The sequence below is a fragment of the Athene cunicularia genome, assembly GCF_003259725.1.
Source record: "Athene cunicularia isolate RWA chromosome 1 unlocalized genomic scaffold, athCun1 chr1_part2, whole genome shotgun sequence".
NCBI lineage: Eukaryota > Metazoa > Chordata > Aves > Strigiformes > Strigidae > Athene > Athene cunicularia.
In genome coordinates, this window is record NW_020799092.1 from 43682162 (window position 1) to 43701833 (window position 19672).

General features: G+C 36.3%; 1 protein-coding gene across 2 annotated transcripts in view; it reads right to left on the minus strand.

Moving 5' to 3' along the window:
• Positions 1–6037: 6037 nt before the first annotated feature.
• Positions 6038–19672, minus strand: part of CNOT2 (CCR4-NOT transcription complex subunit 2) — a 77714-nt gene continuing 64079 nt past the window's right edge. For both annotated transcript variants that reach the window (XM_026867938.1, XM_026867939.1), the window contains exons 10-15: positions 19501–19657; positions 15747–15808; positions 15601–15650; positions 14671–14771; positions 13965–14109; positions 6038–7181 (exon numbers count right to left, since the gene is read on the minus strand). In XM_026867938.1, coding sequence (XP_026723739.1) covers positions 7095–7181; positions 13965–14109; positions 14671–14771; positions 15601–15650; positions 15747–15808; positions 19501–19657 — 602 coding nt within the window. In that variant the 3' untranslated portion in view covers positions 6038–7094. The remainder of the gene's footprint in view (positions 7182–13964; positions 14110–14670; positions 14772–15600; positions 15651–15746; positions 15809–19500; positions 19658–19672) is intronic.

Sequence of the window (19672 nt, forward strand, 5' to 3'; positions counted from 1 at the left end):
CCCACCCCCCTCTCACCTACTCCCAGCATAGGGTAGCGACCCTGCCGCTAAATCCAGAAGAACAAAAATCACAGTTTGGGCCACGCCAAGAAAAGTTTGTGCTTCCCAATTCTCACTGCTGGCTTGGTTAAGTCCTGGAGAGCCCGTCTGAAGGCACGTTCAGTGCCTGCCCTGTGTCAAAATCTACGAGGTGTCTGTATACACGTGGAGACAGCCCCAAAAATTACAGACTCTAAGTATCTGGAAGTAAGGAAGCAAGCTGGTATTTTCACCTTATTAACTGAGAAAAGAAATAATGGGAGTTGGGTAAACATTACCCTGCATCAAGGTGACTTTTTTGGGGGTGCAGGGCAAGTGCTTTGCTCTAGCCAGCCCCAAATCCAGCTCTGCATTGCAGGGACAGACCCAGCCTCTTTCATCATTATTTGAAGATAATAAGGAAGCAAGATGATAGCTGTCAGAAAGTTTTACATAGAAGTTGATTGCAACAGGAAGGTAGTAACCTCTGAAAGGTCACTCTAAGAAGTGCCCTCTTCAAAGCAGATCTGCAGAAAAGCAGTCGATCCAAGAAAATACACTTATTTTGCAAATAAAATTTGGTTATTACCCAGCATTTCCCACTCTGGCTACACAACAGAACAAGCTCTCCGGTGCCAAAGTACAATAAGCAATAGTTATATTTTTATTCTGTAGTCTTTATCATAGGCAATTAGGGAGAACAAAATATGACAGTTTTGGAGCCAATACCTGAACTTGATGATACAGCAGACAAGAAGGTACAGAAATAGTAGAAAAATAAATACGGGAAATAGAACCTTCCTCTGGCCATCTTTTTCAATCACTTTCCCACTGCAGAGTACGACGTCAAACTTTTAAAATAAAGTTGATACATAGGTTCTCCAAATGGACTATTGAGCAAGGTTTGGCAGGAAGGCTATTAAGAATCCATGCTGTGACATGAATATAAATGGATGCAAATGTTGTCCTTGGTTGCACCAGTGAGCTACCATGCTGCCCTCAGGCCAGCTGTTCTGCAGTAGCTTTTCCTAATACCAAAGGGTTTCAGAAAAAGTATGCCAGCTCCAAGCCTGGGGTTATTTTATTTTTACTTAAACCTGCAGTAGGTTTTTATACTAGCAACTGAACGCATCTTCATTAGTCCTTGTCTCTGTTCATCCATTCCCATCAGTCAGGCTCTGCTGCCAGCACTTGTGCTGATGGCAATATCTAATGGTAGGGCTTGCTGTGTAGAGCTTTCATATTACAAAAAATAAATTTTTAATCAGGGAGATTTGTTGCCTGCTACCTGAAGGGAAGTTCCAGCCCTGCTCTCCCAGTTTAGATGGGCTGTGACTTCTCGTCTTTCTTACCTTCTTAATAGCTGGCATTGAGTATTCTGTTCAATTCCGTGCTGTCCCCTGTACATAAAGTGCTGTCAGCCAAAATTAAGGCAACACCTCACTGGGTGACAGAGTAACTTTGAGTTAGTCCTCCAGCATGCATCCAACCCCTACATCATCTGTAGTCACAAGAAATGCTGAGGCTGTATTTTAACCAGGAACTGCGTTTAACATTCACCAGGTAATCTCATAGGTTTTGAGGTTCTACACAGATAACTCAGTCAAGACTCACCCTGTTTGGATCAGTTGGAAGTAAAAAATGGTCATCAATGCCCAATTTGTAAGAGTAAAGCTTGGTGCTAGGAGCCTGCTGTGAAGATTTCAAGCTCTGCTGTCATCTGCTGACGGCAGGGGCTGGGACACTGGCTCCATGACCACGGGCTGAGTCAGGAGCAGACAGGGCTGAGAAAGCCAATGTACAAAGTTAAATGTCCATTAAATTTTCAGCAGCTGGAAACCAGGTTGCTACTTGCGTTTTCAGGCCCTTCCTCACCCCATGACTGAGGGGCAGGCTTACCTCTGGCCAACTGCCGATCACCCACCTGAAAGCAGCTTGTAGGGCCCATGGCGAGGATGCCTCCACCTCCATCGTGTACCTGGAGGCTGCACAGGCTGTGGTGGGGTTCCGTCACCCCATGCCCACAGGGGCCGGTCGAGGGCAATGGGCTCACATGTCCTCATTTACTTGAGGAAGTCTTCATGGTATCGATTGTGGAGCTGCCTTGCACTGTCTTCCATGAAAGTGCCAGTAATGAAACACCTTTTTGAATAGCTAATGTATACATACACAATAACAAAATGCCTTTTGGAAACCAACATTGTGACACCCACCAGAAAGTAAATTGGCCTTCAAAGGGAGAGAGATTACAGCCAGCTGGTAGAAACACACCTAGGGGCAGGGGAGCAACCAAAATAGCCCTTTTCTACAAAAGAAGAGCTGTAAAGAAAGATGAAGAGTTCCAACAGAAATTCATCTATGTCTGCATCAGACAGAGCACCTCCAGGCTGCCTGCCTTCCTTTCACTCCTCATCAGGGCTGTTTTACAGGTGATACAGGACAGTGCGATTGTGAACACTGGCTAATTCACTGGATTGTTTGTTAAACCAGAGGGAGTTCCAAGAAGTAATTTTGCAGAAAATCATTTTGGCAGCTTCAGCAGGAAACTTCCGATATATATCAACATCCAATATTGGCATCTTAATATTGACAAGGGAATACAAGATGGAAACGATAAACCAAAGTCTAGGAAAATAATATGTAAGCTCGGTTAGCACTGCTAATTCTGAAGTGGGTTGAATCAGTAATATTCAAAACTATTGTTCAATGTGCTTTAACATTACTTTCAAAAAAATAAAATTTAACTCCAACAGTAAAGTGGTTTTAAGAGGTAAACCTACTGAAGTGATTCAAACCACAATTTCAAATTAAGTCATCCAGCTGCATTTCCTCTGGTCGTTTACATGTACTAGAGGCTTTCAGATTTGTGGAAATGAGAGCACACACGCTTATCAGAGATGAGAAATGAAAACAGCTACACCATTTTAATTCTCATACTATGAGAATAAAAGCATCAGTTGCCAATCCAGACTAACTGCTTAGCCCAATCTGCCTTTCAGATTTACTCAAATTCAACTTCTACTAGCATAATTTTTAGGCAGCAGTAAATTTACAGGGACATTATGAAAGGGTATGGTATTTGAAACCCAAGCATACTCAGAAATTTTGCTTGGTTTTGCTGCATTTGTTACATTTAGGTTCTTAAATCAAAAGCACTACTTAACTACCTCAGGCTTAGGATGACAACTGTCCATTTAGATGCTGCTTGAGTGCAACAGATCATAACTTTTTTTTTTTTTTTTTTTTTAAAAAAAAGAAAATGTGTTCCTTTTAGGCGGCAAATATCTTTAAACCAAAGTTATTTAGAAACTGAACGCTCTTCTTCAATAGCCACAGCCACCTAAGAGCCCTGGGACCTCTGTGCCTTCCAGCTCTGCTTAGGTTGAGCCAAAGATAGTTTCAGGTCTCTTCATGGACAAAAGAAGAGTCCCTCAGCACTCTGCAAAAAATTCTGCGTCTGACTACAATACACATATTCTTATTTTGGATACATTTTTCAGTATTTATGGAAACTGTAAAATGGAAAAAGTACAAAAAATACTGGCTCAGGGATAGAGAGGATTTCAGACATGACACGCAACAAAGTGATATGATCATACATCTTTGTACCAACTAGATTTCGCATCTGTGAAAGAGCAGCGTGGTCAGTCATGAATCCTGACACACATGCAGCTGACACTTTAAGAGGTCACTGTCACATGCTAAATAGTTTTACCCATGTGAGTATCTGCAGGCTTCCCTGGATTACCTGGGTCTTCAATTAGATTAATCAAGGCTGTGACCGTTCTCACATGCGTAAGTATTTGTGGCACCAGACGCTAAGGGCAGAATAGATTGAGTCTGGAATGGGTTTTTGTTTGTCTTTAAACACGCAGGTGGAGTGTTCTTACCTTCTGCCTCCATGACTCCCTAGTACCCTCCATTCTCCCACAAGCAGGGTGGTTTGAGTAGTAACTTAACCGCAAGTGTTTTCTGCAGTACTAGGGATAATCAAGTGGGTGAAACCCATTTTAACTCTGAAAATTTAGGCTAGTGGATTTCAAGAGAAACTGGAGCTAACTACTCAGTAAAGATTTATAAACAATAGGCAATAAGAAGTGATGAATATGAGTATGTTAAACCTACCAGAAACAGGAATACTTACACTTGTTTCCAACACTGGGTTTACTGCTCAGAACTTACCTTGCACATTGTTGTATAATGCTCTAACTATGGACAAAAAACCCTCACCTCAAAGAAGTGTATTTTAAAAATAGTATTCTATTCTCTGCCCTTATTCAGTGTTAGTGGAATGTACAAACATATTAAAATAAGCCTCAGACCTCAGTTGTCACCATTAAAAATCTCCAGGTCAATTCAGCTGCCAATTTGCCAAGGGCTAAGGTTTTCTTCCTTTCAAAAAAAAAAAAAAAAAAGGCAGCATAAGGTTTTCATTTTTCAAATTTTAAAATTAATGTAGTCTCAGCCAAGAAGTGTTTCCAATTTTACACCCCTTTTTCTGTTTAAACTCGTTTCTCCTGCTTCAACCCAGAGTGCAACATGAAATTAAGTCACAGATTTTCAAGTCTCCATCTATGCTTATTTAATCAAAAATGAGAGCCAGACAGTTATTCCCCTTGGAAGGAGCAAAGCAGCAATTCCTTGCTCAGAGGCGAGAAGTTTGCTAAAATCAAGCATCTCACATTTTTGAAGTATCATGCAGCTGAATACAACTGTATCAAAGTAACTTTCTGGAGAACTTGGGTTCCCAATTTCAACTTAATTGTATTTTTCAGTATTTAGTAGTATAAGCTACCATTTGTAATGTAATTTGCTCCTTTTACCATACCTGTTGTTCATTTCCACGAGATTGGCTATGCAGATGAAAAATGACATTAAAAAACACAAGCCCATGTAGTAAGAAATAATCACATTTGATTTAAAGATGTAAACATCATTCAGGAATCCTTAAAAAAAAAAAAAAAAGCAAAGATCACAGCAGACCTCTGACAGAAAAAAATGTAACATTAATTGTGGAGCAAGATGCTTTTGGAAAATTATCCTTTTTAAAATTTATAAATTTGTCTGAATAGTCAAATATATTTGTTCTGATTTGAGAAAAAGCCACTTTCTCAGCTGTGTTAGCCATCATCTGGATTATAACCATCCTCTTCTTTCAAGCTGAGAAAGCGGTTTGCTTTAATAATCAAAAAATATATAATCAATAAGCTTATATTTTATGTCTATCATCTTAAAATAGATATAAAAAAAGTGTAAAATTTAAAATTGCTATACACCTGACAGAACCACAGGAATGCCATTAGCGGTCCATTTTCAAAGCATAATTCAATACATGCCAACAAGCTGGTTTTGCATTACACAGAAAAACAGGTCAAAACTTAAACCCCCACATTCACTGACATGCATTACATGTGTTTTGCTGTCTTTTCTTGCTTTGGTGATTGCAGGTATGTTGAAATGTTTTGCATTACCAGAAGCAACTCTGTGAGAAGGGGCAGTCCCATCAAGAAAAAAAGGAAACTATCCAAATGGTTCAGGGTTTTTTTTCCCCTCTGCTCTCAGTTACCATTTTTGGAACCAGTGTATATTCACATTTGTTTGCATCTGGAAGTTCAAATAGTAGTGATCATCAAATGAAATGCATTTCTGTTTTAAGTGGGAAAATACCAACCTGGAACTAAGCTGTGATCAGTTTTAAACTTAGCCTCTTCCAAGTGTTCCTTCTGTGATGAACTCTTGAAGCATCTTTCTATCACTCGAAATGTTACCCACCCACCTTTCTAAAAGTGATTTGCTATTTGCTATTATAGAGAGGGGATCTGAAACCAAGGTTAAGCAAACCTTTTGGCTGTGGAAAAGAATATAAAACTCTCTCATAAATTTACTTGTCAGCAGCAAAAAGACTCTTCAAGTGTCTTAACCACTGTACAGCTTGATAGTTTTAATACTTCAACTTTTTTTTCCATTTTTCATTGTTGAAGAAATAATTTCACAATCTCAAATCAAAGTCAACACTGCAGTGAGGAGAGCTTTTCTACTTTATTACAAAGAGAAGAAGCCTTTATGTGGTCAGAAAATACAAGATTGATCTTTTTTTTTTTTTCTCTTCCTATGAAACGCTGCTGTTCAAACAGCCAGAGTGAATTGTCTCAGTTCACTTCTTTAAGTCCCATCACATTCACTTGGGTATGGATGTCCTTGGCTGCTGAAAATCTGGCCCTTTAGTGCACAGGGCGACAAAGTAGTCCCCTGACCAGCAGTTCCAGAATGTCCCGTTTTCATATATTGCATCCATGCACACCTCCTAAAAATGAGGTACAGCAGGGCAAACATTTTCCAAAATAGATGTCATATATATAATATATACACATTCGTACATACATACCTTTATTCATGTGATGTCCAAAAATTTAAAAAAAATGTACACATTTATTACAAAATCGTAACAAAGACTGGACAGTGTTTTGCTCATTCTGGAAAGATGAAGCTCAGTAATACACAACTCTGGAAACTAACCAGAGACTGTGGCAATATCTTTCTTCTAAACAGTCAGATATTCTTGCATTAAGCTTGGCGAAAACTGCCTTTCAAAAACAGAAGGGGAAGTAAAATGAAGGAAGCAAACCTTGCTCATCTTTCCAAATGAAATACGAGAAGGATCTTCACATAAAAATGCACAAACATTTTTTATTACCAATAGTGCTACAATGAACAATGCAAATTTTGTTGTCTAATTTTTTGTCTTTTTTCTTTTTTTTGTTTTTACATTTTGGAAAACTAAGTGGTAAACTTTTGTCAGTGTACTCGCTTGTCTTTACAGACCCAAGCTTGTCTGCTGGCAAAAAACAAAACAAAAACAAAAATTCAGACCCTGCTCAAACTAAAGAAAAACAATTACAAATTTAGTTGTTGGGCAGCACATAATTAGTAAGGCAGGACCTCAAATGGTGACCCTTCGCAATGAGCCAATTGCCAGATCCTCAAGGAATTAAAACCAGGATGCCTGAGCCACATCAGTTCTGCAGTTATGTTGAGTATTGTGCTGAGACAGCCATACCCCAAGAAAAGGGAAGTCTTTAGAAGGCTTGCTGAGCAGGGTTGTAGTTGAAGGTTGATGGCAGATGAGGCCTTTCTTCTAATTTGTCATATTCCAGATGGAACTCCTACAATTAAAATAATAAATAAAAAAAAGACAAAACCAAATAAAATAATGTATCATTTAGCTGTCAAGACCTGGTCTTTCTAGAAAAGCACAAATACAGAAGGGATCAATCTTAAGAAATCAGTTACACATGATTTCACTATCTTGGACTCTATATTTTAAGTAGAAAAAAGTCCTAAGCCATTATACCTGCAACTTGTAGGCTCTCCTACTCTTTTTAATGCTTCATTACTCTCAGAACCTTAGTTATGATCTCAAACAATTTTATATATGCACACACACAAAACACAAATACACAATCACAGCGTGAGCTGAATTATGAATAAAAGCTTCTGTCTTTCAACATGTCAGATGTACAGAGACTTATTTCGGACAACCTGAAATGTGTGGATATATTTCAGATCCTTTCAGCAGTTTAACCGTGTCTCATCCACACTTTATCTTCACTCAAGAAAGAGTAAGCAGAAGTTTCAGAATTGTTCTTTATGGGTACCTTCTTGGTAATTCAAAACAGCTACCTTGGACACACAGTCATTTTTTTTGCCTAACTCAGTGGAGAACCTCAGCAGAATATCATCTACATCTGCAGAGCAAACTTACCCCACTATTTTTACATACAGATGAAAACACTAACATAGTGAATTTATTATTTTAGAACACTCCCTAAAGTGATTAAATAGTATACTATTTCATTTTTTACACGTAGACAAACTAAATTAAAGACCAAGTCAATGAAAGACTAAAAATAAAATCTAGGAAACTGAATCCTCAGACCTCACTCCTTTAAGGCAAAACAAGGTCCACCTAGCACAGAAAAAACATTCAGCATGGTAAGGAAACAAAGTAGGGGAAAATGCTAAGCATTCAGTAAGTCTGTATTCCCTAGAAAATACTGTCCCTAAACCTGGAAAATCCTAGCAAAACCTATGAGAGGTCAGTGTCTGCACTGAAGTGCTGCACATCTGCTTCATTTATGGTTCCCTGTTCTCTACTCCAACCACGGTGTTTTTTAGTTGGGTTTTCTTTTATTTTGGTGGTGGGTTGGTTTGTTTGGGCTTTTTTAGGTTGTATATACAAGTCAATTGCTTTTGGAATTCCTAATTACCACTGCATATCAGCTGGTGTATGTTCTCTTTTTGTGGAGACACATACACATGCTGATACTGAAGAGATGCATTCTCCCGCCCTTTGTCAAAAGCAGTATCAAGGTGTACAAATCTATGTAGGTGTTTTGGTGTCAAAGGCTGGTTCAGGCTGGGTGGATCTTCAGTAATTCTGAAGTAATTTTAGAACAGAAAAAACACCACTCAAACTTCTCTCCCTTTCATGGAGTTCAAAGTCTCCATTTTGCACATAAACACAGAAGGGTCTGCAGATTACTATCAATCTACCATCAGCTTCAATCAGTTACCTAAATATCCACGCGCTCTGAAATGCCTTCAGAATCACCCACGGAAAACGGCTACTTAAACCAGTAGGACAGTATCAGTAGTCTAAAAACGGCTTTCCAAACTTAAGGTGGTTGCATGCCTCTACTGGCAGTAGTAGCTACGAGCAAGGTGTATGTCAAAGAAACACTCAGTAGCTTGAGCAGTCATTCGTGTGCCATGAACTGGAAGCTCCTCATTTAGAAGGAGGAATATGACCCTACCAAATTTTCTTTAGAAGTATGTGAGTTCATACTTGAAGCTACCATTGTTTTTTAAAATAAACAGGCTTAAAACAGCTTTTTTGATTTGCATCCCAGTGTCAGCAACGCTCAAGTCCAATATCCAGCAGTGTATAAGAAAGAATAGCTAGAGATGTATCTGACAATACAAAAAAAGAACTCATTGACCAAGTATTTTTGAAAACTAAAAGGCAATTATTTATTACATATAGAATAATACTTGTATTACATGTATACTTCATGTTTTCACTTTTGATTCCAGGGGCCACTGTGTTTGAGGATGTGAACAGTAGAACCGATACTTCTTAATATAAACAGATACAAATAAAATGTAAAAGAAATGCCATTTATCCATTGACAAACATCTGTTAAATTGTTTTATTTTCCACGTGGAAGTAATTACTGAAAATTATCTATTATTAACCATGAATAATGAATACTAAATGTGTGTGGAAGCTTACAGCACATGTACGACACTAAATAATTTGTTCAATGCAAAGAAATCAATCGCTTCTCATGTCATCCTGAAAACTTATTTTGATGGTAAAGTTACATCACCCTGCACATGTACACACAATAATACGTAAGAATACTAAAGATAGAAGAGGATTTCTTAAGATGATCTACAGCATTAAGAGTGAAACAAACAAACAAAAAAAATAGCAGAATAAGCAGTGTCCTGAGGACAAACTATTCTGAACTGTGTAAATCCGTAAATCCATCAAAGGAGATGGTAGAAATTCCATTATTAGCTCAAAAATTCCAAATGGGCCCAAAAAACCAGCATTTATACTGGCTTAAAGGTGGATGCAAAGACCCAAATTTAAATTAAGGGCTGAATTAAAATGCTATTGTACATCTCTATTAGAAGAACAAATTTAACTTTCGAGCAATAATAGAAGTATTTAAATTAATATTGATCTTAAAAGAATAGGGAGTCACTTAGTATAGGCAACAACCCTCACAAGCAAATAAACACTTGAAAATTTAACCTTCTCTCCCCTAAAGAATTCCACGTATAATAACTGCAAAATCAAAGTAAAAGGGTTTTATAATCTCATTCCTTAAAGGGGATTAATTCCTTTTTTAAAGAAGACATTTACAGTTCACTTCAATCAGGATTTCAGTAAATGTACAATTGTAGAAAGCATTTTTGGTGTCATATCCACTTCCCTTCCTCTCATCTCCTCAATAGCAGCAAACTATATAGCCAAATCCTCAGTGAAATATCAGTGTCTTTAACCATACTGTACTTTCCACATGCCCTAGGATGAAAAACCATATATACAGACATATCTGTAATCAGCATTTTCCTGCATTTTGTTTTGCATTTAAGTGAATTTGAGTTTACTGTAATCCTTTTTTTTCCACTATTTACTACCACGTATCAACACAGAATTAATTTGATTTTATTCCCTAACAGTTTAGGAATTGTCTCATTGCTCATCTGTTTTGGTGTTAGGAATATAAAAAGAGAGCCTACAGCTTAATAAAATTTTCTCAAAAGAAGTTATTCAGTCTACTTTACTGGGCTTTGTTAAAACCAATCTAGGACACTATCAAAAAATCTGTTAAACCACATTGGATTTATATTTTTGCAAACAGTCTTAAGATTTAGTAACATGATCCAAAGTAAACATATTTCACTGTATCTATCATAATGCAGTATAATTTAAAATAGGTCCAATAAATACATAAGCTCACAATGCATAAAGCACCATGTCTGCAAAGCACAGCATGTTAAAATATGTGCTGCCCTATATTTGAGCATATACACTAGAACAACAGATCAAATTTATAAAGCACCTTGAAAAACAATTGAATTTGCACGTATAAGAAACAGTAATTTACCAGAAATTATTCTTGTCTGACTGCTTTAAAAGAGGACTAATGAAACTGTTACACAGCAATTAATATTGTGGCCTTTTAAGGAACTGATATTTTCAGCATCCACTAATAACGTAGCAGTTACACTAAGAGACTGCACTTTATCCCAATTATTTCTTCTCCCCCCCCCTTATACTTTTAATTTCCTGAAACATTAATTAACGTTTCTGCATTTGTTAGAAAAAATTACTTGGCCATACTTATCTTTGCATTCAAAACAACATGGAGTTATCAAATACTGCCATTCTTGTTATGATAAGCCTATGCTAGTCTTTCTCCAAGGAAATGTCAACTCCAGAAACTAGTATCAGAGGTAGACAAAATTACCATATAATGCTAAGATCACACCGGACACACCTCTAAGTTCTTATTTATCATGGATGGAAACATCACAGAATTATTTCTAGCAAGCGATTCCTTTTCCATGTAAAAACACAGCAATTTTCCCCCACATCCTTCTCTACCTTCCTGTGATCAATACTCAACTTGCCTGCTGTAATTTTGCACCAAACTAAAGTTAAATAAAGATTTCAAAATAATATGCCAGTTCCAATTTTAACATTAATAAATACAGAAACCTGAAAGAAAATATATTATCTCTTCCTATGGACACTGCGGGGGGTGGAAATCAGTCATGTTCCTTGTTCATTTTTACCTCTGCAGCAGTAACTTCAGAAAATACTATCCCTCTCCTTACTAGCTATCAATTGCTTCTTAATGTTAGGGGAATTATTTTCACTGTGCAAAGTAGAGAGAAGAGAATGTGTGTTGATCTTGAGTGAAATAATTTGGAGAACAGTAATGATTTATATCTTTCACCACAGCATCTCCAGGAATGCCCAACAGAAGAGGCCAGCTCTACTCTTTAGAAGAGGAAGGGTGTAATGTGCTAATTAACAGTTCAAGCACTGGATGCCAAATTTTGAGACAGCATTCAAGACTTCAAGTAGAGATAATACTGTCTTGAAAAGTAATGCTTAAGCATCAAGTAGCAACTTCATACATTTACTATAGGAAGAAAAAAGAAGAGACACTAATGAGGTTACTATTCCTTATACAATGGGCACCACTTCCTCCTAGTAAAAGGAACGTCGTGTTTCCACATAGGGTAAAAACTCAGTTCCACTGATATATGAACTTACGTGCAGCTTTTATAGCTCATAAATAAATGGAACATATTCAGATGACTCCAAAGAAGAAATCTATCCTTTCAAAAAGGTAATTACCTCCCCTCTGATGATCTTACAGAATAAGAAAATAGCTTTAAACAGCATATTGGGAAACCAAAGAAAGTATACCAAGCAACAAATAAATAATGCAAATAGAAATTAAAACTTTCCTTTTGTTTGGGTTTTGAGGGGAGCAATGCTTTTGTTTAGAAGTTGTGGAATTACCTTACACTTATGAAAAAACGTACAAGTAGGGCTTGCAATTAAAACATTCCATTACAAATCTCAGTTTTCTTACAGTCGTAAGAAAGCTAGCAAATGCAATGAGTCACATGCACACAAATGGACTGAAGGGCCTCTCATATCATTTGGGGCAACTAAAACTTTAGTTTCCGAGGGGAGCTTGAACAGACTAAGCAAGTTTACTGGGGGAAAGAAAGAAAGAAAAAAGAGCATCATATCTAATCTCTAGATGATGGCAAACTTCAATATACTGGTTAGGAAGAAATATAATGCACTTAGAGGGGAGAACACTGAACCTTATGCCCTTTAATTTAAGGATCATGTTTAAGACACATCAACAGACATGTAACTATTTAATGTAATATTTCATAATCTCCAAGTGTATAGACACAACTTGCTCACAGAAATGAAATGCTTTCTGAGCAAATGATTCGTAAATTAGGTTCCAGGTGAAAAGATTTCTGATTAAATTAAATGCCTAAGTATAGGGAACCAAAACCACAGTTCCAACATACGGCAATCAGATCCATTGAGTTCAAGGTGTCAAGATTAATTTGGTCTGATGGGTTTTTTAGAGAAAAGCAAGAGTTTGATAATGTATCTACAGAAGGTCTGACATGGAAGTTTTAGGTTTGTTCTTTCATTGAAGAATCTTACATGTTGGTTAAAACTTAAAGCAAAATCATGCCACATCTGTAACATTTCAGATAACCAAACTTAAGTGGAGAATGAGATTCCTGACAAACTCACTCAGACTCTAGGTAAGCATAATGGTTGTATGCATATTGTGTACGTATCTATTTTTCAGCTCCAGATGAAGCTGAATACATTATTTTGTATGGCAGGCTATTTTCAAAAGAGCACACCTCTTGCCAGGTTAGTGAATGTCAGCAATCCTGATTACTCAAGTAGTGTTTTGACATGTATCTACATTAGAAAAATCTTTACTTTAGTGGGGGAGAAAAATCACAGAAATCATGATCCAGCCAGCAAAAGACATCATACAATATAGTCTCAAAAGCTGCAAGCTGGAATTGGAACTTGGACAATCTTAAAAGTTGAAAGATATTAAAAATTAATTATCTTTGGGGGAGGGTGGAGAAAATTAAGCAAAACTCTAACTTTCTTCAGCTAACAAGGGTGAACATTACTGACAGTATTCATGGACAGAAAGGAACAAATATATTAGGAGAAGGGGAAAAGGGAAAGACTGTAGCTTTTTGATTTTTTAATGCCTCTTCGGCTAGAATATAGAAAACAAGCATCATGAAAATATGCCTCCACCCTAAAAGAAGTGATTTATTTCAAAGTACTCTGATATTCAAACAACAGAGCACAGAAATCCTGCAGTATGCTCAAGGAGAGACAGTACCTGAAAAAACAAAAAAACCCACCACCCCACTCATCACACCCTTATTTTTAATTCTAAAGTGAGATACGGTAGCTCCCTATTTAATTTTTAAATAATAAAATATTTGCAAACATAATTTCTAAAGTGCCAGATTTTTTCTATTCTGTAATTCTGTACCTGAAAAAAAGCTTTCAATTTTAACAAAACTCATAATAGAAGTTCTACGTTCTCGTACCTCCCAAAGAAAACTGGAAATAGAGAGACAGCTCCTCCTTTTCCACAATCAAGCCAGTGTTTTATGCAATCTTTATTCCCTCACACATCAGAAGTTAAGATAATCTACTTAAACAACACGAAGTTAAAATGTTTGAGATTTTTGGGAAGTATGTTGGGTTTTACTTTTGTCCTTCTAAAAATACATGGCTGACAGACTTAAAAAAAATCTGCACAAGGGAAAAGAGATACCTTAGCTACTTTCCTCCAGTTAAGACAGTCAAAGAAGTAATATGTTCCCCTCTCGTACGTATTGGTTTTCATTGTTGGCTCCATTCCGGGTGCCCTGGTGATCCATACTCGTTCTTCTTTGTGGTATCTCCAATCCCGGTTAAATCTTTCATTTTCAGTAGGAAGGAAGAATAATTTAGTGTTAGTTATCTGAATCTGACTTAATAAACTAAAATTTTAAGGGTTTCAATCGAAACTGTACAATGCATTCAAAATCAAAACAAAATTTCTAAGACATCATTATACCTGTGATCTCATACCTCTTCCATACAATTATTACTCCTCAAGTTAATAACATGAAATTTTAAGAAATCTTAGGTTCAAAAACCAAACACTTTTTATGATTACTGTTTTTCATTTTGTTGAAGATAGATAAATTAACGTTTAGTAACGACTGGCACCTGACACTTTTTCAAAGTGCTCTATAATAACGCAAAATTCACGAGACAGACTTTTGATTTCCACTATATGAATGAAAAAAAAGTACAGAGTGGAACCAAGGTTGGAGGAGGTATTTAAAAAAACGTTTCCAGCTTTAGATTGACTAAGCTTCTGGTTTTAGTGTCTAATTTGTTGGGGTTTTTTGTTTGTTTGTTTTTTCACATCCACTACTTCATTACTGCAATAGATTAAATCATATAAGACTGACAAAATAGTTTGAACGTACAGCTCTACTGCTGCTAATAGCTGTAATACATCTCCTCCATTCATGTAATAGAGATAAAACAGGAGATCTTCTCCATATCGGCCAAGTTTTATTGCAGCCAGCTGCAAAAGATTGAAGAAAATGAGGATGAAAAATCACAATAGATAAATGTTTTAAGACATACTATCCCACTTAAATAACACATGGATACATCCAGTATGTGCTTCCATCCTAAGTGTGTTGCAATGATACTCTAATATAACAAGAATAGTAATTAAAACAATCATTTTTTCACTTATAGTTAACCTTTCCAACTTAAAGGATACAAAAGAAAAATAAACAGAAATAACAAATCAGCAAGATAGAATTTTCTCCCTGTGCCTGTGTACCCTCATCTACTTTTTTTTATTAACAAAACATTTATGTGTATTTGCTCACTTCACACTCTATTAAGTAACATTACTAAAATTTCTTACAATACTTCTCAATGATCCCTCTTACAGAACTACAATAGTTGAAAGAAAATATATCTAACAAAAAAAAATAAAAATCCCTATTCATGTAGATATGGAATGCATCAGATAAATGTGAGAATATCTTGAACCACAATTCTGAGCTTACTTCAAGAAAAAAAATCCCAATTTAATATGGTATTTGAATATTACAGTATGTGGACTCTAAGAAACTTCTGCTTTGTATGAAGGGCAAAGTCTTAAAAACATAATGTGCTCTTTTGCTAACCATGCCCATGCTCAGTTTCATCTTCCCTTTCTAAGATGGAATGGGTGCACGATGTGTCCAGTTAGCTGGTTAACACACCACTATTCCTAAAAAGATTGAGAACAGCCATAATAAAATGCACTTATTTTGAACATTACCTATTTGAAAGAAAATTTAGAAAATCACTGGTAATAAATTAACAACAAAATACGCACACACACACATACTCACCTTATCCCTAATGTGAATGTTAGTTAAGTATTCAGATGGAACATGGAAGTCTAAAAAAGAATCGGAATTGATGCAACTATTAAGACATGTAAATGAATATAATTTGCAAATATTAATATTGAATTAAATAGTTATTTCTCTCTTACCTATGTCTTGAGGTCGACAAGGTGATGATGCCCAGGGTGATGCAAATTTGGGATAGAGATTTCTGAAGAAAAAGAAAAGCACAAACTTATTAAAATTTAAACCAAAACCCAAACAAACCAAATAAAAGAACTCCATAACCAACCACACAAACCTAAAAGCCATACCGACACAACCAAAATCACTAGCTAGGGCGAGAAGGAAGAATAGAAAAAAATTTCCAGCCCACTTTCCTAAAAGCTACTCTTTTTAAAGTTTTTGGGTTTTTTAATATGTTGAGTAAGATTGCATTTAAACTGCCACGGGAATCCACAGGATCAGGATTTCCCTTTCAATCTATTATTCCTTCAACTTAAATGCCAGGGATCCCAATCCTCTTCAGGGATACAATTTTACATGGGGTTTCACTTTGTGTAGGAACAGCTGCCACAAGCCTGGCGGGTTCTGGTTCATTAGCCTATAATTTAAAAGGTGAGGAAAAGCTAATTATACTGGTAGATAACTTTTTTTTTTTTAAACTAAAATTGAAGATTTTACTCTTCTTCTAAACTTCCGTAACAACAAATAAGTTGTCCCAGCACAACATGAACATAAGTTTATTATGATTTAGTATTTTTCTTTCATATAGAGTTCGCTAACATGTATTTTTTAGAAAACATTGAGCCATTAGTTTAATAAAAGAGAAAATGATGAACCTTCTAACTCTGCTAAAATGACTGATGTAATGAGGAATAAGTTTTCTAATTAACAGGTAAAGAAGTGAAAAAAAGAACTGAGCAAAATGTACTTTTGGCAGGTAGATACAGCCTGCTTTTAATTATTCATGATAGTGTGCTATAATGGCAAATTTTGTAAATGAAACTTGAGTATAGTACACCCTATCAAATCCTTGATTCTGTCCTGTCAAAGGCCTAATAATTACTATAAAAAATATTGGAAACCTATGAAATGACCTGAACACAACCAACTCCCAGCTGAGCCGTATGGGCCAAAAACTACACTGATCAAGTGGTGTCAGTCTTATTCTAGGCTAACTAATCTTACTATTAGCAAAAACTTATGCTTTAGAGCCTGAAGCAAGATTTCAGTGGCAAAACCTGCAGATGTTGAAAACAACAAAACCATTCCTTCTACTGAAAGCATAGATAGATATTGCACCAAGAAGACGATTGTCATGCATGCCCTAGAGGTTTGGTTTCCTAGGGCAAAGAATCCAGGATTTTAGAGACTCAGACTGCACATCTGTATGCAGTACGAACTGCAGAGTTTGTGCACAGTGTTCCCTCTATGATACAAATAAAACGCTATTAATTTAATATTTTTCAAGGAGGTATTGGACAGCCTATAATCTATTTGATCAATATTTCAGAAAGCTTCAGAACTTGAACGAACAGCTACATAACCTCTAAAGAGTGAAGTGAAGTTTGGGTTTTTTTAATTTTTGTTTATGTAGAATTTTAAGTTCTCTGAAAGAATTAAAAGCATATTTCTTAAATAAATATAGGACTGTGCAGGCAATACATAATCATTTTTTCAACAAACAAAATAATCTTAACCTCCCCTGCACAGAAAATCTATATAAAATCAGTATTTAGAAGGGTTAATTCAAACCATTAGAGATATATACAGAATTCTAAAATTTTGTTTCTAAAAGCACATTTATTGTGCTAAGTGTTTAAGTGAGTCAGATATTTTTACCATCAGAAGCAGAAAATTTCAGCTTTCCACATGTGAAATGCTTTTAATTTTTTAAATGACAAATCATAAAGCAAGAAAAGGATTAACATAAGGCAAGATGGCAGGCCACACACTGGGGACTGCACAGGCTGTTTGCAAAGCTTTCCTATATTATAAAATAAAATCAACTTTATGAGACAGAACTGCCTGGATTAAATATTAACCCTGTCCCCTCCATCCAAGACCCTAAATACCCTACATAAAAAAATAAATAGTAAGTATTAAAAATCCAGCTATTTACTGCACAGTTGCTAAGGAACAACAGCAGCACACTACGTATATATACTGTTCATGCACAAACACAAATAATTTGGATGCTGTTTTCAAGAGCTGCATAACACAGCTACAAGTCATTCCAGCATCAAAGTATGCTTCTTTTGCAGTGAGGTACTGTATAAATCTATGAGGTTTTATGTTCACTATTCAATAGCTATGTTAACATTAAGCTTTATGTTAGTCATTAAAACTAATGAATCACATCGAATAAAATATGAAATAGTATCCCCAGGAGCAGTGTCACTATTACTTTTCTGCAGGCCAACACCTAGAGAAAGTAGCTGTATAACCAAATGACATAACCAGATTCTACCTGTGTCTGGAAGAACTCAAGAATTTAGATACAGATGTACTTGGAATTATTTCAATGAGCAAAGACATTCTGCTTTCAGCTGATCAGCCTCAAGTTAAGTTTGAGCAATCTGTACTAAAGAACAGTAAATTATTTAAGTATTGTGTAGATCCAGAAGACTGGTCTCCCAGTCAGTGCTGTAAGCTCTGGAACTACCAAGAACAAGTAGCAACCCATGGCCAGTATAGCTGTTCCTTATGTTATGGGAGAAGGGGATGGAACTGGGGAAACTACTCGGTTCAAGGGAGAAGTGACCTGTGAAACCAACACTACATGTGGAGAAGATACTATGTTAAGGCAACTGACTTTGAACATCACTCTGAAGTGCCAATGGCATAACTACTTGACTAGGTTTTGATGCAAGCTCTATAGAAGGAATATATGGAAATGGCAAGTTCTAAAAGTTAGATCTCTAGAAGAAACCCCCCATAAATTAATGACAATTATTTCAAGACAGCTGTTTTCCCTGTGCTTTGCCTCTCATCTTGATATCCACATTCATCGATCTTCTCTGATTATATGCAGCTCCATATAAATTTGTGAAACCTGAAAACTGTGTGTAGGTTGTTTGGTCTTTGTTTTGTTAATATATGATGTGCAAACCTTAAAATACATATACTACTCTGTCAATAAGGCTAATGCTATGTAAAACTCTGCTGAAACAAAATGATGGGAGATTCTCAGCTGAAAGTCAAAGTACCAGAAATAAAATTTCTCTCACAGTTACAGTCATCTAGAAGATACAAGTCTTATCCAAACTGAACTAGATTCCTCCTGTAACTAGTGGAGAAAGGCATGCACCCTGGGCTGATGATTCATCTGACTTATCTTAAGCAGTTATCTTACCATTAGTGCAGTCCCTAACTGCTTTTCTCCCCACTGCCTCTACAGAAAGCCTAGATGACTAAACTTATGTGAACTGAAAAACTAAAAGCTAACTATAAAACTACATTTTCATTTAAATTAATCTTTGATGTAGGGTAATGCCGCAGTTGCTCTGTTCATTATTACACTAATATAAATTGAATTTATCCCCCAAACTGCTGAGAGTTAAGTGCAAATATCCTCAGTGAGTATTATTATTTGGAAAATAATGTATATATGGAATTTATTAACAATACACTCTCCTTGAAGAAAGTCCTAAAGAAGTTAGAAGGTGAATAAGCAAAGCCACTGGGTTTACTGAAAGCTTGCAAAGCAAGATCTCAGTATGCCTCAAAGCACAATTCTCTTACTTATGAAAATTCTGTTTTACTGTCATTACATTTTCAAATTTTATTCGGCAAAGTATCTTGTGGGTTTGATAGCCATGTGAGCTACGTAAGCCTATTAAAAATGACAGCATAATAAAACCAAAACCAAAGACAGTACTAAAAAAACCAGAAACTTACTCAGGAGAGTTGAGATTGAGACCTAGTGTTGTTAAATCACTTCCTAATGCAAGATGTACCATTCCTGGATCTGTCTCTGCTGCCCTGATGAATGTTAACAAGCCAATCATCCCAAACTGATCCGTCACCATCCCTTGAGGAATGTTGGTAACCCGACCTGGGCAAGAAGAAC